The 24241-nt window shown below is 42.1% G+C and overlaps 1 protein-coding gene across 8 annotated transcripts in view; it reads right to left on the reverse strand.

Moving 5' to 3' along the window:
- CASK (calcium/calmodulin dependent serine protein kinase) overlaps positions 1 to 24241 on the reverse strand; it is a 353026-nt gene that overhangs the window by 8748 nt on the left and 320037 nt on the right. For 4 of the 8 annotated variants that reach the window (XM_049643725.1, XM_049643722.1, XM_049643724.1 and 1 more), the window contains 6 exons: positions 24040 to 24075; positions 22190 to 22386; positions 13332 to 13447; positions 6342 to 6422; positions 6156 to 6236; positions 3422 to 3624 (listed from right to left, as the gene is read on the reverse strand). In XM_049643725.1, the coding sequence (XP_049499682.1) occupies positions 3422 to 3624; positions 6156 to 6236; positions 6342 to 6422; positions 13332 to 13447; positions 22190 to 22386; positions 24040 to 24075 (714 nt within the window). The remainder of the gene's footprint in view (positions 1 to 3421; positions 3625 to 6155; positions 6237 to 6341; positions 6423 to 13331; positions 13448 to 22189; positions 22387 to 24039; positions 24076 to 24241) is intronic. The other 4 variants (XM_049643727.1, XM_049643728.1, XM_049643726.1 and 1 more) reach the window with 1 other exon arrangement.

The following is a 24241-nucleotide window of genomic DNA, read 5'->3' on the forward strand; positions in this document are numbered from 1 at the left end:
GCAAATGCATAAACCGGAGTAAAATTAAAATCTAAAATCTAAAACCATCTCAGTAGGTTTTGATGACACACTGGTGCTATCACAGTTGTAGCTTTAGGGACATAGGTTATTTTCTGGGCCATAGCTTCATTTAAAAACATTTTTTAAAAAATGTTTATTTTGGAGAGAATGTGTGTATGAGTAGGGGAGGGGCAGAGAGAGAGGGAAACACAGAATCTGGAACAGGCTCCAGGCTCCGAGCTGTCAGCACAGGGCCTGATGTGGTGCTCAAACTCATGAACCGTGAGGTCATGACCTGAGCCGAAGTTGGACGCTTAACCGACCGAGGCACCCAGGTGCCCCTCCATAGCTTCATGTCCGTGAGAAAGAAGTTCTACGGTTTTTCCTCAGGTTTGACTGCCTTATTGATTTTTCTAAACATTAAAAAAAAAAAAAGATTTAAATCCTAGGACTACATATAAGATAGACCAGCTTCAGGATTCCCAGGGTCACCTCTTCCAGGATGGAACAGTGGAAGGAGGCGGGGGCTGGCTGTAAGAAAACCGAAGCCCCAACCAACACTGTCCAAAGCTGAAACCTCACTCTCACTCGAGCTACACCTTGGTTCTTCATCAGCAAAGGAGGACACGGATACCTGTCTCGGGGTTCCAAGGATTAAGGAAAGAGTACTCGTGCTTGCAAAATACACAGCACTGTAGGAACACACCTTTTCTTCTCATTTTAAAAGAAGCAGGTTGCTAGTTTGCTTCTAGGGTAATCTTAACTGTGGCCCTCTAGGTTTGAAGCTGGACTACAACGTCTTCACATATTAGACATGTGTTCAATTGGGCCTAAGCTGTCTAAAATAATTTAAGAGAGGGGCGTCTGGGTGGTTGAGCTGGTTAAGTGTCCAACTTTGGCTCAGGTCATGATCTTGAGGTTCATGTCTGGCTCCGTGCTGACAGCTCAGAGCCTGGAGCCTGCTTTGGATTCTGTGTCTCCCTCTCTCTACCTCCCGTGTTCATGCCCTGTCTCTCAAAAATAAAGAAACCTTAAAAAATTTTTGAAAAAATAAATAAGCTAAGAGAGCACGAAATAATAGACCCAAATGCAATAAGCCGAACACCAGTGTTAGGTGGTCTATGGTCCACAAGTCAGCAGTGGCAGGTGTGAGCCACATGGCATTTCTGCTGTTGGGGAGTTTTTGATGTAGACCGAGGCACTCATTTCATCCTCACCAGCTTCTTATTTATATTCTTAGTTCCCAAGATGATGCTTGGAAGACAAGAAGTGCTTCATACAAACTGGAAGCATCCAGCTGTCCGTGAGATCTAATAGTGGGGGATCACACAGGCTGGGCGGGAAAGGGTGAGGAGAAAGGCATTCTAAGGTCAGAGCCTTCTGGAGCCGGTTGTCCTGAAGGCAGGGTGCCAGCGTTGCCCATCCCGGGGAGAGAGTGGGCCAAAGGCAGGGAAGCCCAAGGGAGGAGCCCTGGGGGTGCGGAGCCCGTGGGCCTCTGCGGCTGTGCCACTGAGTGCAAAGTCCGCGTGGGAGCAGGACTGGGCTCCAGTCCAGGTCAGCCCCGGGTGGTCCGGGGTAGGTGAGCCGGGACCAGCATGGTTGACCAGACCAACCGAGAGGAGCGGGGCCTAGCTGATCGATACCCGTTCCCAGCCTCGGGGCTGGGTGGCCCTGAGAGACCCCTGTTCTGAGGTGGGGACACAGGAATGCATGAGCTCATCCAGCAGTCAGGGGAGCAGGGAGAGAGCGCCCTGCCTGGGGCGTGGGGCGCTCTGGTGCCCATGCCGCTTGTACAAACGGCTGCTGCGGATGTCCTGATGAGGCCGTGAGGGCTCCCACTCAGCATGTGACCTGGCGAGGGCACAGGGAGAGTTGGGCGCCAGGGGCAGAGTGGCATGGCAGCCGCTGAGGCAGAAAGCCCTCAAAAGTGGACTTAGGTCAGGGAGAGGGGTCTGAAGAGCCCTGCAGTCAGCATACTGCTAGAGACCTTACTACCAGCAGAAAATGACGTTCAGGCGAAGACCAGTGTGGGACCCAAGGACGGGATGCCGAAGACCACGACCAGGATGGAGACTGCCTCTAGCCACCCCCCACCAGAAGACTTTGCCAAGCCCTGGTAAGGAGGGCTTTGTAGGTAAGGAGAGATCAAGCTGTGTTCCACATGACATGTTTAGTTCTCTACAGGTCCGAGCTCACTGTCAAGTGTACCGTACAGTGTTCACCGTGCTGCTTTCCTCCCCAGCCCCTTAAGCAGATTCTGAGTTCAAGAACTCCATCAGCTTCTGTGAAATGGAAACAGGTGTAGCCACTGGCCACGATGTTATGGTCTTGGGTCACATAGACGCTGCTGCCAGCTGCTGTCCTCCCTTTGGGCATAGCTAGGGGACCAAGTCTCATATGGTGGCCCTTGAACAGGGGCCGTCCCTGCCTGGGATAGCCAGGTAAGCCTGGTGAAGTGGAGCCTGCCTGAGGGGAGCTGGTCTACCATGTTGGCAGGTGGTATATGGATTGCTAAATATAAGCGATAGGGATTTGGTACACAGATCAGCCTTAGAAACGGAAGGCCCAGGACTCACACGGGGACCCACAGGCCTCTCCTGGAACTTGCCCCAATGTCTCCAACACCCTTCCTACTGGACTTGAAGTCCTGCTTCTGCTTGCTTTGTCCTCAGAGATGAAAAAATAGCTTGTCAGCGAGTGTGTGTGTGTGTGTGTGTGTGTGTGTGTGTGTGTGTGTGTGAGAGAGAGAGAGAGAGAGAGAGAGAGAAGCTTAGGGCTTCTCTACAGATTATCCAGTCATTCCTGTGTCTGGCTCCAAGTCCCTCCAAGCTCTCCATATCCCTCCTAGTTCTAGCCCGGGGTTGGGCATCATCTTCAGTAAAGAGATGGTGGAGGCTGAGAGCCACCATGGGTCTCCCTCCCTGCCCCATCTGGCACTCCCTGGGCTCACTCCTGCTTGCTTTTCTAAAGCCAGCGCTGTGTTTCAGACCCCGACCCAGGCCCCAGGATCAGAGTTCATTGATGGTGATGAACAGAAGACGCCGGGAGAGGCTCTGACAGTCCCGTGTGAGCTGTACCGAGAGAGAAAAGGGGGCTGTTGTGATCACAAAGTGCCCAAGTCTCATCCTGAGGTCAGATTATTGTAGGATTTCTGGCAGCACAGACCCAATCGGGTACTTTCATTGAGCTTCTGAGTATAATGAATCTCGTAAGAGTATACTGTTGCTTCTTAAATACACGGTGTGTGCACCGAGCTCAATGATCAGTTTGCATTCTAGACTGTCAACCCATGATGCCTGCATTACTGATACTTTCCTGTAGTTATTATGTGACCCACGCTGTTCTGATGGCGCTTTTGATTTCAGAACCTGAGCTTAGCATGCAGGCAGGTGGATGGGGGCAGCGTATGGCTGTGTGTTACCTGAGGCTCCACGTCCAGTATTGCAATCAGGCCCTGCTCATGGATCTTCCGGATGGTCTCCAGTTTTGTCCCATACATCGCATCCTCATGGCTGCCATACTCCAAGTACTCGTTATTAGAGATGTCTTGCATCATTTGGTCATGAGATACAAAGTAATAATTCTTTCCATTTTCTTCATCTTTCTTTGGAGGTCTGGTTGTATCTGCAAAGAAAGTCACATATCAAGAGAGGCTCAAAAGGCTGAGCTCATGATCTGATGTTCCCAATGGACCTACCCAAGCCCAAAATCTTGAGAGCTGTGGATTTTTCCAGGATAGGTCTCATGCTACGTTCCCACCCCCAGTAGCTTTGTAGAACTAAATTCTCAGCACCATGTTTATCTGTGTGACATCGGGCCACAAAAACTGGTTAGTTGTTTGGTCTGGTGAATCCTTCAGTGTTTAGATGAGATTTATTTTATCCCTTCATGGGTCTCTACAGGACAAAGACACTGACCCAAGATTAACATAACTTACTGTATGCCTTAATGCAGTTACTTCTTAAACAGAAGGAAAAAAGAAGAGTTAAAAAAAAAATGGAAAACCACATATGGTTATTTAAATTTAAATAAATTAAAATTAAAATGTCAGTTCCTCAGTCTCGCTAGCCACATTTCAGGGGTTCAGTAGCCACATGTGGCTCATGGTTACTATAATGGACACTACAGATATTGAAAATTGTCACTATCAGAGAAAAGTTCCATTGGATAGTGCTGGTCTATGGCAGCTTGCAAAAGAGAATGTTAGAATACAGCAAAAGGTGTACTACATTGAGAATCCAATGACCTTGGCCAGATGTGGCCATAATAGTAAAGACCTACACCATGAGTTGGCAAACTATGGCCTATGAGTCAAATATGGCCTGCTTTTATAAATAAAGTTTTATTGGAAAACATCCATGCCCATTTGTTTACATATTGTCTATGGCTACTTTCATGTGATAATGGCAGAGATGAGTAGTTGTGACAGAGACCATGTGGCCATCCATGCCTCAAATATTTACTATCTAGTCCTTTATAGAAAAGGTTTGCTGACCCGTGGCCCAAGAGAACATGTACTAAAATATTGGCCGGTAAGTCCTAGTTCTGTGGGAGACTGACAGGACCAGTGTTCTGCAAAACACAATTTAGAAAATGTCTTTCTAGACACACCAGGAACACTGGTTTAAATCTTCCTTCTTCCCACTTTTTTCCTTTCTTCTCTCCTTCTCTTTTTTTCTTTCCTTCCTCTCTCCCTCTCCCCTTCCCCTTCCCTTTCTTTCAGTTTCCATCATTGGACAAGGACAAACTTTATGCTCCCCTTTGCTGTGTGCATGGGTCCAAACCCATGGGGAACTGCCCCTCTCTCCTACCCCAACTGGATGGACTATTAGAACTTCCAAGTGCTCACGGATGTTCAAATGTAGATGTTTTAAAGAACTCTTTCTCCAGGCACATAAAAGCTGGAGAGATGGCATCATGTGTTGATGCTGTACGATGCTTAGTCATCTCGGTAGGCAAACATATGCTATATACGCATCTGGGGTCAAATATTTGAGAGAGGGACCTCATGACTCACATGACTGAGGTTGGCAATGTATGCTTCAAAACCAAGCTAGTTAACTGGCCGTTTAATAACATGGACGTTCAATTGTTATGTGACCAAGAAGAAACTAAATGTTAGTTAAGCTTGCTATACTTCTGATCCAGACATAAGGAGAATTAAACGAATACTTCAAAGCGTTTTACTAGAAAATCCCAGAGGTACCAAGTGAAATGTTGTTTGATGAATTTCCTTTTTTGTGTAAATCAGACAGGGTTCTGGAAGGAGAGTGTGGTCTTATGAAGCTCCACAGCTCTCTGGGGCATAGAGAAAACCGTAAGTGGTGTTGACCTGGCTTCAGGAAGGCAACAGAAGACCCTACTGGGAAGAGCCAATCTTCCCATTTTCTCTTTTTGGTCTTATAACTCATTCCCCTTTAGTCCTTCCCACCTCGAACAAAACTGTTATCTTCCAGAAAGCTTCTGGGATTCAAACTATAAACTCTGGTACAACAGTACTGAAAACAGTGATAGCAGTAACATGACTGCTCTTTATCCAGTATTTGCTAGTGCTTCCTAATCTCAAATATTCTTTACATTCCTGGAATTACTTCATCTTACAGTTGAGGACACAGGGCAAGAAGCTAAGGATGAGATAGAGAAAATAAAGGGAATAAAAATATTACAGATTTAAAATTCTTTATAAGAACCACCCGATGGTACACTGGCTTTTCAAAGTGATGAAAGTCAATAACTTAGGTACGTTTCAGGAGAATAGCGTTCTATCAAAGAACACTGTGCTATCAGATCTATTTTTCCGAAGAAGAATTCATCTGAGTCATGTCCCAGCCATACTGCTGGGAAAATCAGGTCACAAATAGAGTGGATGAGCCCAATTTTGTTAAAAAACAACAATGACAAGCAAATCACATGCTGCCTACGTTTGCCCTGAGAGAAGCTTGTGGGAGTCTACAATAGAATGTTTACGGTGCCACTACTGGGCAAATGTGGTCAGGATTACTGTTAATTCATTTTCTTCTTTGTTCTGCTTTGGATCTTCCAGATTTCCCCTAACGAGTAGTTACAACTCATATAATAGAAAAAAAATACGTTAACTACAACATTTAAAAAGTACTAGGACTAGTATACTTAAAAGAGAGTGAGACATAGCTTACGTGGAATAGGGTATGCAAACCGGTCTGGGTGCTTTGTGATGAGAGTGTTTTTTATGTGTCTTCTCCCAACACCGTGCGCACCTATGTCATTTTAAAAGAAAGAAAGTGAAATTGACAATTGTTAGTAACATCTGCAAAATGTGTTCAAGATGACATTAACAAAGTTACTTATACAGTCAAACTTACCTAATAAGACTAGTGTTTTCCTTTTGAATGCCGGCAGTTTTACTACTTCTTCATATGTAACGAGATCTAATTGATCGAACACTACAATATAAAGATTTAGAAGAAAGGTAAATCTACAGGAGTATTTCACGTACATCAATTATGATTTTACTGGCAGAACTAAAGTTATAGTAAAACTGTGTCTTAAAAAAATAGAAGTCCAACTTATGGTCTAAGCTTTCGTGTAATTTTAGTCCTATAACCTTTTGGGAGAAAATTTCATTTTTAAGCCCATGAAAATGCACTTTAGAACCAGGGGCATCCAAAGATACACTGAGCACATGCATAAAAGTCCAATTATAAGAGATACTGCATATCTTGTCATGCAGTATCCAACAACTCATACAAATTCATTCAAAACCACATGCTGTTCATATTTTTGCAATTCTAAGAAATTAGCATTACTAAAAAGAAAATGTCTGCAGACATTGACCAACATGAATATAGCATGAATGCAACTAAAGTTAACCAAGAAGGAGGCCACTAGATTATTTCTAGGGATGGATGAGAGATGCATGGACAGCTGGTCTTTTAACTTCATGGTTCTTTCTTTCAGCGGAGGTGCTGAAGGTAGCATGCTAGATTCTTTCAAAGTCAAGTTCTGAAACTATGATTTCACAAGCTTTTGAAATGAGCATCTCACAAGTTTTACTGTAACCCAGCTCTCCATTTGATGGAGAGTCTTGGGTATGTAAGTAGGGAAACATGCTTCCCTGAGTCCCAAACTTTGTCAGCCCACGTGTGGTCAGTCAGGATGGACGAGATGCAAAGAAGCATGAAGCAGAGTCTGAGCTGGGAAACCTTTGCAAAAGGGGAGTTCTCGAATCATTACAGACTGAGAATAAATACTTAAAAAAACTATTTTTTGGAAACCTGCCTCTTAACAGAACTGTTACCAAAACTTTCCCAAGAGGACGACTATTCCTGTTGAAGTTCAAGGTAGTCTGGTTCTCACACACATTTGAAAATTCTCACATGAAGGCTAAAATCATGAGTCTGTGTTTCCTATAATGGATTTCTGTATGGTGATATCGCAGTGTTGTCAGGCACACACTGAAATTTCTTTTTAAAATAATATTGAATAAGCTCTAGGTTTCAGAGGGTTTGAAATAAAATCAATAAAATTGATGCCTTGATTTAATAAAGGGATCTGGGATGCTTCAATCACTAAGAGAAGCTTCTGCTCCCTGAAACAATATGGCCAAATGCTTTTGGCTCTCAGCTCAGTCCTTAACATCTGTGATCTTCCCAGTAGCAAAGAACCTTAAAATGCAAAATAGGATACTCTGGAATGCAACAGATCAGAAACAAACAAAGGAACAAAAGTATCATTCCCAAACTACTAAAAAAGAAAGAAAGAAAGAAAGAAAAGAAATACAATGTGTTAAAATAAGGGTTAGTGCATGTTAATGGGTATCTGTGCATTTGTTTGCTTTTGATAGCTTGATTCCATAAAGGTTGACTCAAAAGTCTTTAATTCAGCTAAACACCAAGAAGTGCTTTCTGTGTCTAGAATGGCAGACTCCCCAAATGAAAACAAACACGAGGTTCTGTGCGTGCTGGAGCTGGCTAGTCATGCTTCAGTGGTGACGGAGTGTCAGAGTTGCAAAAATAAAAGCAGGAGTGCTTACGGCATTGCTTTTTATACCCACTGCCCTCGGAGTGATGTTTCCATCAAGAAAAAGGATGCTTATGAAAGAGGTACATCAACAAGCGGATATATATTTTAATACCGAAAAATAATCAAGCATCTCATGAAAGGGCAAGATGATGATGGCACAGGCTTTCTAAATGGTATCAGCATCCCTTTCCTTCCACAGAGCCCTAACTGCAATCCTACCCACTTAAGACTGGTCAATTTTTAAGCAACAAGTAAGAATGAGTTAGATATGAACAATTGACAGCACAAACAAATGAACAGGTATGTTACACGTCAATATCTTAACCATACGTGAGTATCATGAAAAGGTTACTCTGGTGGAAATGAAATCACCACATGGTCATAGGATTGAGAAACAATAAAAGAGAATATTTAAAAATAAGACATACAAAGAATATAAGGAGAACACTTAAAGACTGAACTTTTAAAAAGTTTTATGTTGTTTGCAGATTAAAAAAAAAGGGACTTAATGAAAGGAAACCGTCAAAAACAAAGAGGCATAGTCACTCAACAGGTTACTTACATGCACAGAGGCCATTGGGAGTAAGACAGCATGAAAAATGTACAGGGGTCATTGAAATATGGCTTTTAATATATTAGTAAAATAAAAGTATAATATGCACAAAAGAAACTTTACCATGCAATATTCTAAACACGAGGCAAATAAATCACATTAAGAAACAAACTCATTTTAATAAAAATTCAACAATATCCTTATATAAAAGCCAGTGGGTTTTATATATGCATGGAAATCTTGTGTGAATAGGTACATGTTCTTTGGGGAGTGTACATGTGGAAGCCTTTTGCTCTTCATTTTGTACCTCCCTGTACTGTTTTTGCAATTTCTCATCACAGGTGCCTATTATTTTTATTAAAAAAAACCTCAACAGGGCAGTGAGATGATGGGCCACTTTTTGTTGTCTTAAGAGTTCTCTGTATCCAAGAGAAAATGTCATAGTTTTAAAAACTGTTCAACTACTAATTTGTGGTCTGAGGCAAAATTTAAACACACCTATGAATGGTATTGTAGGAACCCTCTGGGTTCATGTGTACATATGTAAATAGCATATCTGAGGATATTGAAATACCATTGCTTAGGGCTCTAATAGTTAAAAAACAACAACAACAACAGCAACAAATTAATAAGGACTTTTTTCCCCTCACGTTTACATTAGTAACTTGATCTTTAAACTGATTTTGGAAGTCCTAGGGCTGAGGAATCTCAGTGCCTCAAGAGTATACTTCTAGCAGCCTGACAATGCTTTTTGCATCAAATTTATGTGGCTAAAAATCTTTTATGCATTGCAGAAAATGTTATTTGCTGTAAATACTATACACACTATAATCAAATCTATTCCCAAGGCTTCAGAAATACTGTCTGGCATAGTTTGCTCCTATTATCCTGATTTCCTGGTAAGCTACTCAATATTCATGCCTCTTTTATGTGTTTAGGTAAGTATTTCCAGTTGAATCTTTTCCATAAATAAGCCTTTAGCATCGATTCCTGGCCTCATTTGGAAAAACTACAAGCATATTCATATACGGCAAAAACTTCCGATTAGAAAAGACCTTGCAGGCTGGTAGCACTGGGCCGGGCACCTAATTCATCTGGGTGCGTGGGCCTGGGCCAGGGCCAGGGCGAGGTACAAGAATGGAGCAAAGGGATGATGGGTCCTAGAGATTAATTCTAGTATCATCGTTCCATCGGTTCTAGATACTGACAAAGTTCCCATCTTTCTTTTGATCACACATATAAACAAATTCAGAATTTGATGAGAACGTCTGGCCTGCCATCAACATATGCAGAATTCTCAAAGATTTGAAGCTGGAAACAAGACATATGGCCCTTATTTGAATTCACTGAGGACTATGGGAAGACTCCCCACCCCAACCCAGCTGTATTTTACAATCAACTTCTGAAAAAGCCAGAAAAATCCTTCAGAAATATAGTTTGATTTGTGGCTCATGACCCCATTCGGCTAGCTGTTGGCATTAAAGAATATGTTTCAAAGTTGTCAAAGCATCTGCCATACTGGCTGAGTGCAACGGTATTTCTTCCTCTTTTTCACATCAATTCCTTATATAGGCGATGCTGCATATTAGGATGGACTTTCATCATAGCTAAAAGCAGAATAGTTGATAAAATACTCGACTTCCCTTTCCTGACAATTTCATCTCTTGCCAAGTAAAGGTAACCACTAAGTAAATGGTTCTTCTGGACTTTGTAATGGAGAAAATGGAAGGGTTGCTCGGTGAAGGGGAAGAAACCTGAAGAGGTGGTGGCAGAAAGGCCTTGCTAGACAGCACGCTTCAGAAAGTCCAAGAAAAAAGCTGTACATCTTCTCCAGAGCAGAAAAACCCAGAGGGGAGCTCATGACGGGTGATTTGGGGCAGGGGGTGGGGATCCCAGCAATAACATTTTGACTAGACAATCACAAACACACCTAAACACAAGTTCTACCAGAAAACCTGAGCAGCTCTACAAGGACCTCATAAGAAATTCAGACTTTCCATCAAAGGGTATGAAAAGACAGTCCCAAACTCAGTGACAAATACTGACATGTAGAAGGGATCGTGAACGTGACAAGGAAGCTCTGAGGCTCAGAAGACCACTGCTTGGGAAAATGCTGAAGGGAACAAAAGAGTGGGGGAAGTTCTCAATTTCCCTTAGTTCTAAATCTATAAGAACTTAGGTCTGTGGTTTTGCACAGGAGGTTGTAATGTCCAAAGATGACAGAGAAAAAGCCATTGTATTCCATCCCTATGAGGCTCTTGCCTTCTCTTGTCAGGCCCAATGAGGAAAGAAACGTAGAGCCCCTGAATTTCAGGTTTAGAAAGGATATCCTTCACTGACTAACCCAATTCCCTCATTTCGAGCGCCCCCCCCCCCCCCCAGGAGCCAAGGGATTTGCCCACCATGCAGGTGTGCTAAGTCAGGTTGCCTGTTAGCTTACAAGTGCATTTGCGGGACCATGGAGGACCACCTGCAATGAAATCAGACAGAGCGGGGACAGTGGAAGATCAGTCATACCTGTGGTTGAAGAATGGAAAAAGTGAACTGCGGAAGGGGCACCTGGGTGGCTTAGTCAGTTACATGTCCGACTCTTTTGACTTCGACTCTGGTCATGATCTCACGGATTGTGGGTTTGAGCCCTGTGTTAGGCTCTGCACTGACAGCGCGGAGCCTGCTTGGGATTCTTTCTCTCCGCCCCTCCCCTGCTTGTGCTCTCTCACAGAATAAATAAACTTAAAAACAAACAAAAAAACCACTGGCCACCAGACTGGGTGCCAATTTCTCTGACAAAATTCTTAAGTGAACGATTCAACAGATTCTTCGTCAGAATTTAGACATTCTAGTTTTTCAATCCAGGGGCTTGTTATCTTCCCTCAGCTGAATTAAAGAATGTTGGCATATTGAATACTCATGTCTATATGCCCTCCATTAGTACAGTGTAAAGTTTGTGATGAATTAACAGCCTTAATCAGCCATTTCTTTGCTTTTCTAGGTTCAAATTATAATGCCATCTAGATCTATACATCATTTAAAATTATTATAAAAATGACAAGGTTTTGTATATATGTGTATGTATACACACACACACACACGCGCACACACACACACATAAAATGTCAACACATCTTGTGAGCCTGTTAGAAGCTGATGGAAATAGGGGCACCTGGGAGGCTCAGTTGGCTAGGCATCCAACTCTTGGTTTTGGCTGAGATCATGATCTCATGGTCGGTGACTTCAAGCCTCACGGTGGGCTCAGCACTGCTGGTGTGGAGCCTGCTTGGGATTTTCTGTCTCTGTCTCTGTCTCTGTCTGTCTCTCTCCCCCCCCCCCCCCCCGCCCCTCCCTGCTCTCTCTCTCAAAATAAATAAATAAGCTTAAAAAAAAAACTCAAAAAAAAGCTGATGGAAGTAAAGAGGACTTGGCAGTAACCACTGATATTTTAAATGACATTCTGCTGATACTACAGTGAACTTCTTCAAATAGTACTACTGCAGTATTGACAATCAACAGTTGCTAAATTGTGTTAGTCTGCTTTAAATATTTCTTCCCTTCATAAAACAAAAAAGCCATTACTGGACTGGTGCTCCAGCATGGTAAATAATCAGAAATGATATATTTTATTGGATTTAAAAATGGAGGACAATTGTGGCCAACGTGAAAGGAATGAGTTCCCATTTAACGGAACCATTTGAAATGTACCCATGTGGCCACTCACATTCCTTACATGTTAGGCAGTGTTTCAAAATGCTTACTTTTACTTGCTGATTAAGAAATGAACAATTCAGCGTTTGCAAATAATTTTTCCTGGTGGATGCTAACAGCACGTTATAACATTTTACAGACAGAAATGCATTTCCTATTTGGCTGAAACCTTGTACTGTCCAACTGGGTATGCAAGATTGCGTTTGATTTTTTTTTTTTTTGGCCACATGTATGATTTTTGGAGTTATTTCTGAAACCTTGGGAACTAATCTAATGCCAACATTGGGGCTTGCAATGCCTCAGAACAAGTTCCTTATAAAAGGAGTCCTATTAAGAAGGTACTGAAAATAAGTAAATCTCACTCTTGTATATCATCATGCATTTTCTTTAGCTTAACTTACATTCTGTGAAGCTTCTGGGAATTCTACGGCAATGACAGATCATGTTTTTTTGGTATTCATTTCAGTTTTTAGCAAACAAGGGAATGTTCTGACTTAGGCCGAACGCAAGTTTTCATAGAGACAAACAGGACGAAGGGAAGGCCAATATAATGCTCTTGGCCTTTTACGAGCCAGGGAGTAACTGTGGGGGAAGAAGACTAGTCACAGAGACTGACCAAACCGAGTTAGTATCCAACAGCATTTGTGCTCTTTCCAACCAATCACCCGGCCATCCGTGGCACAGCTCTGGTAAGCTCTGCACATTTTTGCCACAGGGCCACGTCCAAAGGCCAGAGAGGAGCCAGGAGGGAGGATATTTGCTCAAGATCTATCTCAGCAAGGAGGCAAGAATCCTGGTGACTTGGCAAACACTCGGGCTCTCATTTCTCAGGGGAGGACTTAATGTACTGGCTTCTTTTAGTTCCCGAGGATACTATTACCAAATAGCATTTTCTTCCTGTAAAGTAGAGCTCTGTAAAATATCTGGCAAATAACCAACAGACTAATTGCAGGTAGAGCTTTCTTCATGTTGTGCAAGCTGATGGAGATCTCATCTGGTGGAATTTTGGGGCAGAGAATTCTGAAGACTGAAGTGAGATCTAACCAGCCTCCGTAACAGTCGCACGTTTCCCTACCTGCATTGTGCTTTGCCAAGTATTTATCTTTGTACTGCTTCTTTTTCTTGCCGAACCAGGTACAGCTGGCCTGCTGCTCCTGTTTGGTTTTCTCCATGGCGATGCAAGCGACTCGCCTAGTGCACAGAGACGGAAAACAAACAAACAAACAAATAACTACTGTAAAGTTTCATGTTGATAAAAGAAAAATCATCCACTTGAAGACTTTATACAAACCTGCATGAACATACCGCTCACAAATGTAAAAAATTTTTCTTTAATGTCTATTTATTTTTGATAGAAAAAGAAAACAGGATCTGAAGAAGGCTAGGCACTGACAGCCTGATGTGGGGCTCGAACTCATGAACTGTGAGATCATGACCTGAGCCAAAGTTAGATGCTTAACCAACTAAGTCACTCAGGTGCCCCATTGCTCATAAACTTTTCAAGATAAAGGTTGCTTTTTGGCTTTCGCAATTTCATAGAGGTTCTAAAAACACAGGCTTGGGGTACCTGGGCGGCTCAGTTGGGTTGGGTGTCCAGCTCTTGGTTTTGGCTCAGGTCACGATCTCACCGATTGCGCGATCAAGCTCCGCATCAGGCTCCTCACTGAGTGTAGAGCCTGCCTGGGATTCTCTCCCTCCCTCTCTCTCTACCCCTTCCCCGCTGATGTGCTCGCTCGCTCTCACTCTCTCTCTCTCAAAAAAAAATAAACAAAAACAGAGGTTTCTAATAAAATGACATCACATTCCTTGAGCATATACTGATAACGCAGATGAGCAACCTAAACACATGGCTGTGACATCCGGTGGAACGAGCATGGAATTTTGAGCTGAGGCAGGTCTGGTTGGAATCTTGGCTCTATCACTCATTACCTTTTATCAACTTAGGGTCAGGTGCTTTTCTGGAAAATTTGCATGTATCAACTCATTTAACCTTTCTAACAACGCACAAAATTGTGCCACCCCTTTACAGATGAGGGGGTCAAAGGGCTGAGAGGTTAAGTAATTTGCCTCAGATCACACAGCTTAGTAAGTGGGAGAGTGAGTTCAGTCTGGTACCAGAGCCTAGGCTCTCGAGCAGTACATTTTATTGGCAAGTTTCTTAGCCTCTTAGGATAGCTGTTGTAAAGGAGAAGAACAAAAAAACGTAAGTAATGCCCCAGCACAGTGGTACACACAGTAGATGCTTAATAAATGGTACTATTACTACACGGTGATTCTAGGCTAAGAAAAAAATACTAATGAAATCCACAGAATTACATTCAGAGGGCGCCTGGGTGGCCCAGTCGGTTAAGCACTCAACTCTTGATTTTGGCTCAGGTCATGATCTCGCGGTTTATGGGATTGAACCCTGTGTTGGGCTCCATGCTGACAGCAGGGAGCCTGACTGGAATTCTCTCTCTGCCCCTCCCCTGCTCATGCGTGGTCTCTCTCAAAATAAAATAAAAGAAAAAAAGAATTACAATCAGAAAATTTTAATTTTGTTCTTTGTGATTATAGTGTTCAGCACAAACATTGTTAAAAAGTTGCTCTCTTAGGTTTAGTCTAAGCAAATATTTGCCTTTCAGGATATTGCCACAGACAGTTTTGCTTAATGATTTTGCTTCTTTCACAGGGGTCCCCGAGTGAGCCCACATAAGAAGAATCCAGGGGCGCCTGGTTGGCTCAGTCGGTGGAGTGTCTGACTCTTGATCTCAGGGTTGTGAATTCGAGCCCTGCGTTGGGTGTAGAGATTTACTTAAAATCTTAAAAAAAAATCACTAAAAAAAAAAAAAAAAGAATCCAAAATCACCATCAGAATAAGTGATTTTCCAATGAGGTTGTACTGATTTACACTCCTACCAGCAGTGTGTGAGAGCTCCTATTGTTCTACTTCCTTGTTAACACTTGGTATTATCAGTATTTAACTTTAGCCACCACAGTAGGCAAGTAATGCAATAACGCTGTGCTTTGAGTTTGCATTTCACTGATTATTGAGATTGAGCACTTTTTCATATGTTTATTGGGTACTGGATTTCCTCTTCTGTAACATGTATAAGTCTTTTGACCATTTTTCTTTCCAGTTGTCTTTTTCTCATTGATTTGTAGGAATTTATTATATGGTCTGGATATTATACCTCTGTTAGTTATATGTGTTGCAGATACCTTCGTCCATTTTGTGGCTTGCCTGTTCACTCTTCCTATGATATCTTATGAATATAACGTAGATTTACTTTAGTCAAATTTAGCCATCTTTTCCTTTATGGAAAGTATTTTAACCCCTCCTTATCACTGAAGATATTCTTCAGTATTACTTTGTCAGAGGTTTATAGTTTTGTTTTTCATATTTTGGCCTTTAATACACTGGAGCTGATTTTTGTGTATGGTATAAAATTAGGAGCCTGATTTCTTTCTTGTCTTTTTCCCTAATGGATACTCAGTTGTTCCAGCATGACTTATGGAAAAAAGTATCCATTCCTCACTAGTGACTATTTATGTGTGGGAGTGTTTTGGGGATTCTCTTCCATTGGGTCTATTTGAGCATCTCTATGCCCTTACCTTATTATCTCAATGTTTTATAATAAGTGTTGGTATCAAATGGAGCAAGGCCTCTGTCCTTATTCTTCTAGAAGAATATCTTGGCTATTCCTGATTCTGTGCATTTCCATGAAAAACTTACGATTAGCTTGCCAATTTCAAAATGGTTGAGATTGCATGGAATCAGTGAATTGATCTGGGAGGAATAGACATCTTTACAACACTGAGTCTTCTAGTCCATGAACAAAGTATCTCTCTCCATCTGTTTAAGAATTCTTTAATGTCTCAGGGCACCTGGGTGGTTCAGTCAGTTAAATGTCCGACTCTTGGTTTCAGCTCAGGTCATGATTTCATGGTTCGTGGGTTTGAGCCCCTACATCGGGATCTGTGCTGATGGCACAGAGCCTGCTTGGGATTCTGTCTCTCCTCTCTGCCCCTCACCCGCTTGTGCTCTCTCTCTCTCTCTAAATAAATAAACTTAAAAAAAAAAAGAATTCTTTAATGTCTGAATAAATGTTATAATTCATCCTGTGTCTTGAACATCTTTGTTATATTTGCTCCTAGGTTGTTGATAAAAAAAAAAAAAAAAGATGGGGGTGCCTGGGTGGCTCAGTTGGTTAGGCATCCAACTTCAGCTAAGGTCATCATCTCACGGCTCATGAGTTCGAGCCCCGTGTCAGGCTCTTGCTGACAGCTCACAGCCTGGAGCCTGCTTTGGATTCTGTGTCTCCCTTTCTCTCTGCCCTTCCCCTATTCATGCTCTCTCTCTGAAAATAAACAAACATTAAAAAAATTTTGTAATTTAAAAACTTTTCAAATATACACAAGAGTAGAGAATAATGAACCCCAAATACCTACAACCCAGCTTTAACATTTATTAACTCCTGGCTTGTGTTATTTACAACCTACCCACCCTAAGATTATTTTGAAACAAATCCAAGTTTGTATCATTTCCTCTTTAAATATTCTTAAATTCCTTTTAAATCTACAGGTTTAAATCTACTTTTCTGTCCTTCTCTCCTTTTCTGTCTTGCTATTTATTTGTTCCAGAAACTTGTTTGTCCTGTAGTTTCAAAGTCTGGATTTTTTGGATTTTATCCCTGTGGTGTCTTCAGTAAGTCCCTCTCTCTTTCACATTTTCTGCAAATAGGTAATTAGATCTAGAGGTCTGATCAAATTTAACTTCTATTTTTTATCAAGAACACTTCATAATATTAAGGGTGATGCAGGTTATGTTATACATGGCATGTAAAAAAAATTATTTTCTCTTTGTTACTGGTAAATAGAAATAAATTGATTTTGTATATTGATTTTATACCAAACATCTTGCTGACCTCACATACTAATTCTAATGGTTTATCTACAGATTCCTTTGAATTTCTACACACAGAATTGTATCACCTGCAATACTTTTTTCCTTTCTAATACTGTTTCCTGTAGGTTTATTGTAGATGCTCTCAATCAGGTTAAGGAAGTTCCCTTCAATTCAGTTTGTGAGAGTTTTAATCTTAAGTGGATATAAAATTTTACCAAACGCTTTTTCTGCATCTACTGATATGACCACGTGGATTTTCTTTAGTCTGTTAATACACTGAATTGGCTTGATTGGTTTTCAAATGTTGAACCAGCTGTGCATCCCCAGTACAGACTCCACTGGGTCGAGATGTATTATCTTTATTATTGTGTTGCTGGATTCAGTTTGCTAATATTGTGCTGAGGACTTTTATATCTATGTTCATGAGGGAGTGTTGCCTGTAGTTTTCTTGAATCACCGTTTGTGAATTTTGGGATCAGGGTAATGCTGGCATCATGAAATGAGTTGGGAGCTGTGCTATCTTCTTGAAAAGACTGTCCTCCATGTCTTTTATCCTCTCTTGTTCCGTGAGGGTTTTATTTTTATTTCTTTGTTTTTGGTTAGGAGAAGGACATTTCTTTAAAAAAAAAATTTATTTTTGAGAGACCGTATGCACCTGAGTGGGGCAGGGGCAGGGGCAGAGAGAGAGAGAGAGAGAGAGAGAGAGAGAGAGAGAGAATGAATCCCAAGCAGGCTCTGTACTATCAGCGAGGAGCCTGACAAACTCACAAACCTTGAGATCATGACCTGAACTGTTGTCGGATGCTCAACTGACTGAGCCACCCAGGCGCCCCGGGAGAAGGACATTTATTGGGAAATACTGTGAACTCTCAGCAACAGCATTGAAGTCAATCTCTACATATTACCTAAGTGGCATACAGAGGAGGCTGAGGAAGCCTTTGCTCTGGGGATTCTTCCAGTACAAGCCGACATGTGCCATGGCCATAACTATAGCTTCTGTGAGGCACAGGATCTTTGGAAGCATAAACAGAACTGAGGGAGTTTTGGCTGGTTATGTTACAGTGTATTGAGTCTCTTATAATTGGTGTTTTTAAGCTTAAAGAATAAAAGTAAAAAGTTCCCAGTAAAAATCTGTGGTGTGGCTCTGTGTGACTCAACGAGAGAATGAAACTGCTCGTCACCAGCCACTCAGGAAATGAATGCTCTTTCCTTTAGCTCAGTAAGTGCAGGAAAACCATGTCAGGATTTAGATCAACCTGGAGGGAAGTTTCAAATACACACTTCACATTTTATTGCTGACTTGGATAAGGGTCTAGGAGGCAAGGGGAGCGATGACACATTAGGGGACTCAAAATATATCAAAGGGCTTGACTGATGTGCCCTGTCACGCAAGATGAGATTTAACAAGGATAAATAAGGCAAGGCGTCTGGGTCCAAAAAAACCTGATCTCTCATCTACAGGCTGTGAAAAAGGTCACTTGGTAGGAACACATGGGAACAAAGATTCTGGGTCTGGCTGATGGTGTTGTTTCAAATCTTTCTCAGTGATACTGCATGTCCACTGACGTTCTCTGTATCAATTTGGTTTTCCAGGTCTCGAGGCACCTCTTGCCCAGTGGGCCTCGTCCTCCTCATCCCTGCTAGGATCCCTTTCTCCCTCGACAATTTTTGCAACTTCATTGAGTTTGTGTTTTTCATAATAAACCAGACATACTTACAGTGTACAATTTCATCAGTGTTGACATATGCAGACATCCCATGAAACCTTCGTTACCATCCAGATCATGGACATTTTCTTCATCTCTGGAATCCTTCCCTCTCACCTCTGGATCCCCAAGCAACGACTGTCACTACAGATTAGTTTTGCCTTTTCTAGAATTTTATATGAATAGAATCATACAGTATGTCATCTCTTTTTTTTTTGCCTGGATTTGAGTTTCATCCATATTGTTGTATCAATAGTTCGTTCCTTTTTTATGGCTTAATAGCATCCTGTTGTATGGCTATGCTGTCCCTTGTTCGTCCATTTATCTGTTGATGAAAACTTGAAGAAATTTTAGCCCTTCTGATAGGCGTGTGGCCACTGAGGTTTTGTCACTGCCTTTTTTGTTCTTGGAAGTTCCTTTTTGGTTCTTTTTCAAATCTGCCATGCCATTAAACAACTTTCCTGGTCTCTGATTTTTCAAGCTTATTACTGATTTAAAAATATACGCACAGTTGTGCAGACTGCTGTTTAAAAACCTTGTCTTCTGGGGCGCCTGGGGGGCTCAGTGGGTTAAGTGTCTGGCTCTTGGTTTCAGCTCAGGTCACGATCTCACAGTTTGTGAGTTCAAGCCCCATGTTGGGCTCTGCGCTGATAGCGTGGAGCCTACTTGGGATTCTTGCTCTCTCACTCTCTCTGCTCCTCCCTCTCTCTCTCTCAAAATAAAAAAAACTTAAAAAACCACCTTGTCTCCTAACTCCAATATATAGAGTGGGTCTGTGTTTGTTTCTGCCATTTCAGTAGGGTCTCTGTTCGGTCTGTGAGGCAGGTCTGGTTTCCTTGTGTGCCCGTGGCTTTTTTGTTTTGACTTGTTGGTCACTGCCCTAGTAAAAGTCTATGTGGGGGGTGAGGAAGAGCTCTAGGATGAGGCCTAGGATAAAGTCTTCTCCTTCAGAGACTTTATGTTTGTAACAGATACATGAAAGTAGTATTAGTACAGGAGAAGCCTCACATCACATGTAAGGCTGCAGTTCCCCCAGCTGACCCAGGCTGTGTGGACCTGGGTACAAAGCTATTCAAGGTGGACCAGTGGCCACAGTTTTTTCAGGGGAACTTTGTTTTCCTTTTATTTGTGTCTTTTGCTTTGCTCAGTGACAAGGTAGCCTTGTCTACAGTCCCCAGCTGTGGAAGGACAGTAAGGGCACACTTATCTTAACCTTTTAACCTGAGGGTGTAGCCTCTGTAGTCCTAACAATGGCGGACAGGTCCCCTAACAGAGTCCCCTACTTGTACAGGCCTTAGGTCTTAACCTTGGTTCCCCGGCAGAGAAGTTTTCAGTAATAGATGTGTCCCGTTGGCAAAATAGGCCCATTGGGTGCTCTAATTTTTTTCACTCCAATTGCTTTCATGCAAAAGCTGGTCACTGAGTTCCCCAATACCTTTTTGGCTACTTAATGCTTTTAAGGTAATTTTCAAAAGCACGTTTTCTGCAGCCCTTTTCATTTTTTTCCAGCAGGAAGACTGATTCAGATAACCTAGTCCCCCATCCCAAGGAAACAGGGAGCAAATCTGCTTTTCCCTGTTTCTCAGGAGTCCTACAGAGGACTCGGAGCTCTAGGTATCAGGGAAACAGGATTTCTACAGATGATCTGACCAAGGAGAGGAGGTCTGGAGTCTACAGAATTCTTTTCAACAAATGCTCAAAATATATGGCAGCATTCAAGAAAACATCCTGTGGGGCACCCGGGTGGTTCAGTTGGTTAAGCGTCTGACTCTTGATTTCGGCTCAGGTCATGATCTCACAGTGAGTGAGTTTGAGCCCCACATCAGGCTCCCGCCCTTCCCCTGGTCGTAGGTGCGCGTTCTCTCTCCCTCTCTCTCAAAATAAACAAACTCAAAAAAAAAAAAAAAAAAGAACACATTTTGTAAAATGTAAGTATCACTAATCCCATAATATCATCATCAAAGTGACTTAGAAATCATTTTTGTCCTGCTAATGCTTAAGCTGTTTCTTGAAGATCAGACAGAAAGGCAATGCCAGATGGAAGGCTGCTACTTCCTCTACCTGGGCCCATGAGTCCTTGTATAAAATGATGGCATCTGAAGCTCTTATCAGCTCCGACATTCTAAACGTAAGAATATTTTTGGGGACACAGGATAGCCGGCAGAGGCAATCACGAAAAGGAAATTCACTGAGAGATCCCTCTAACTTGTGAGAAAAATGGGTGAGAAAACAATGATCAATGTCTGTGGACTCAATGCCCCTGGTTTCTTTTAGCTAGGTTCAAGTATTTTGGGATGAACTGCCCCCATGGCGAATGGTTGCTGTATTTCTGGTCGCGTGAAATAAAAGTAAGATATGAAGTCATCTCGTCACTAGATTTCTCACATATTGTCAAAGTTCTGACAAAGGTAAAATCTCCAGCGTCTTTCAAAACAGAGTTCAAGTAAGCAAATTGTAACAACAGCAGAAATAGATTTTACCAAAATATATAGTAATCTGTGACTCCTTGGCTGTCAGTTAAAGATGGTGTGGAAAAGGTGTCTGACTTTAACCCGTTTTCACAGCTTAAACTTCCTCACAAAATGTGTTTTTAAAGATGTGGCGAGGTAAAGAATGAAGTTTTCAAACGAAGCTGCCTTTTTCTCCTAACGGTATAACCCATATTACCTTCAAATACCCTGAGCAGCACTAAATCGTGGCCCTTGAGTTTTTTGCTGGTGGGAGGGTGGAATGAGCGAGCATGTGGAGGGGTGACGAGAGGGTTTGTTTTAAAACAAAACCCAAAACACAGATCTGAAAGGATAGAAGCAGCATGTGGGAGGTGGGGGGCTATGTTAAGGGACCACAACCTGACCAGGACCCATGTGAACCAAGGCTAGCAGCTCAACCTCCCTCTAGACCCTCCTCCTCTCCTTTGTTTCACATAAAAGACCTGGCTCGGTAAGCAGGAACTTACTAGATGCTGAGGATTTAGAATCCTTGGATGACTGGGGCGCCTGGGTGGCTCAGTCGATTGGGCATCCGACTTCGGCTCAGACCATGATCCCACAGCTCGTGAGTTCAAGCCCCGCGTCAGGCTCTGTGCTGACAGCTCAGAGCCTGGAGCCTGCTTCGGATTCTGCGTCCCCCTGTCTGTCTCTTCCCCACTCGTACTCTGTCACTCTCTCTCTCTCTCTCTCTCAAAAATAAATAAACATTAAAAAATACATAGAATTCTTGGATGACTAACCTGAGTTTTGATTGGCTAGGAGAGCAAACAGGTTTGACCCAATAAAACAATATAAAGTTGAAAAGCGGATGGTCAGGGCTCCGTTTTTATTATAAAACCAAACCACATACCATTCCTGAAGTTCAGGAGAAGGAATGAGACCTGCGGTTCCATTTTTGGAGTTTTCCAGTTTACCCTGCCACCAGTTGTGATCATCCTTACTAATAATCTGGATAATGTCGCCAACTCTGAATCGAATGCCAGCTTCTTTGCAGGGGATGAGGTCATCCTTGGCTGGATCATATTCAAATTGTGCTCTTACGTAGATCTATAAAACAGGAGTTTGTAAGAAAGGCTGCCATGGTGATGTGGGAGCAAACAGCTCTAACCTAATAACCACACACCAACACTTACAATACAAACAGGACATTAGATGGTGAAGCCAAATGATGCATGGAAAATAGGACACAAAACCGCTACCGCTAGAGACAATGTACTACCTTGGATGTGTGCAGGTTCAAGTCTTGGCGGTATTTGTTTGGAGGGAGCACCGTAACATACTTGTTTAATAAAAATGAAGACTTAGTTTCTGCTTTTACTGTAACAGAATGGGCCTATAATTATAGAGAAGTACGCTTACCATTTTTAAATCCGCATATATTCAGCTCATGTGGTGGGCAAGTTGTCATGATCACGTGGCAGCCTTTATGCCACATACGCAAGCACTCAGGGTGGGTTCTAACCCGAAAGCAGCACGTGATACAAAGCTAGCAAGCGCTGTGTAAACCATGCCGAGTGGTTTGACAGCTGGTGGTGTGTCCACACACTGCTGACAGACTTAAGTGTGATCGAAACTATTTTAAAGCATTAAAAACACAGCGTTATTAACTTTTTCAGAAGGATTGGGGCTCTACAGTTGTATTTTACTTGTCTTAGAGAAGAAACATGACTTTGAATCCTGACTTTGCCACTTGAAGTCAGCACAGAGCTGCACGATCTGCATAGTTCAAGGCTCTGGGTTTTAGGGAATGTAAATGTAACTAGTGAATATTATACAAGGGGACAGATTAGCACACGAGGGGTTATATGGCAGCATTTTATGAACTGCCGTATTTCTAAAATGTTTTAAAAGAAGGTGCTATGTATATAATTCAGTCTTAGGAATAAACTGGGGCGGCGGGGGGGGGGTGTGGATTCTATCAGGTGCTAATTTATGCAGACCTTAACTCCCAATCAGGTTATTTTTTTAACACCAAATTCCAAGAAGATTCCCCGAAAAATTCTCTCTCTTGAAATTAAATTTGAATATTAATGTTTAAGTCACTGTAAAACCAACCTGAAGGCTTTGGAACTGTTGTGTGATTACTGTGCTTAAGTTTTCTTTTCAGAAAGCCAGCCTATAAAATTGGTCTCTGCATGGGCACCCGAGAGCCGTACTCCTGAAGTACGTACTCGCTTACATAGCACTTCACTTTTCCCGCGTGGACCAACACAGGCACATTGGGGTGGAAAGCCAGGACGCTTACGTCCTCATTTTTCATTGTAAGTGGCTTTTAGAATTAAACATGCAAATACAGATTTAGAAAAGGTTTCTTGGAATTTCAGAGAATTCCTGCTTAAACGTGTTTATCAGCACATACGTTTCAGTTACTCTCAGAATTCTACGAGTTTTGTGACCTTTGAATTTTTGTTTTTCCCACTCCAGAGGCAGGCCCAAAAGACCCCCAAAGGCTGAATTCTTAGCCATCAACACAAATTTATCAGGTTGAAGTTACAATAACCGTCACAGCTACAAAGAGGTGAGGAAAAAATCTTTATAGAAAATTAGTCATATGTAATGTGTTAAAATGAAATGGTACAAGCTCTCAATGCTTAAATGTTATGGTCCAAAATGCAGACATTATGGGATGGAAAGGGTTAATAAAAGATTGGCTATTAGCAGCTCAGTTTAGAGAAATTTCTATAGAGGATATCTATTCACCTGTCGTCCTTTTGGTTGGGTAGTTGATGGCAAGTCCTGTAGAATAAAGCCAACCCAGGAGAAAAATTTTCATTTACTTTTCAAGAGTACAAGGTAATTTGTGTGTTCTGTTACAATATGGTTAAAAAAATGAGCTAGATTTCAGTTGTAAAGAGATCATATACATTATTCCATTTCTCAGAAATGTTGAGTTATCAAAAAA

This window comes from Panthera uncia, chromosome X (genome assembly GCF_023721935.1).
Source record: "Panthera uncia isolate 11264 chromosome X, Puncia_PCG_1.0, whole genome shotgun sequence".
NCBI classification, from domain to species: domain Eukaryota; kingdom Metazoa; phylum Chordata; class Mammalia; order Carnivora; family Felidae; genus Panthera; species Panthera uncia.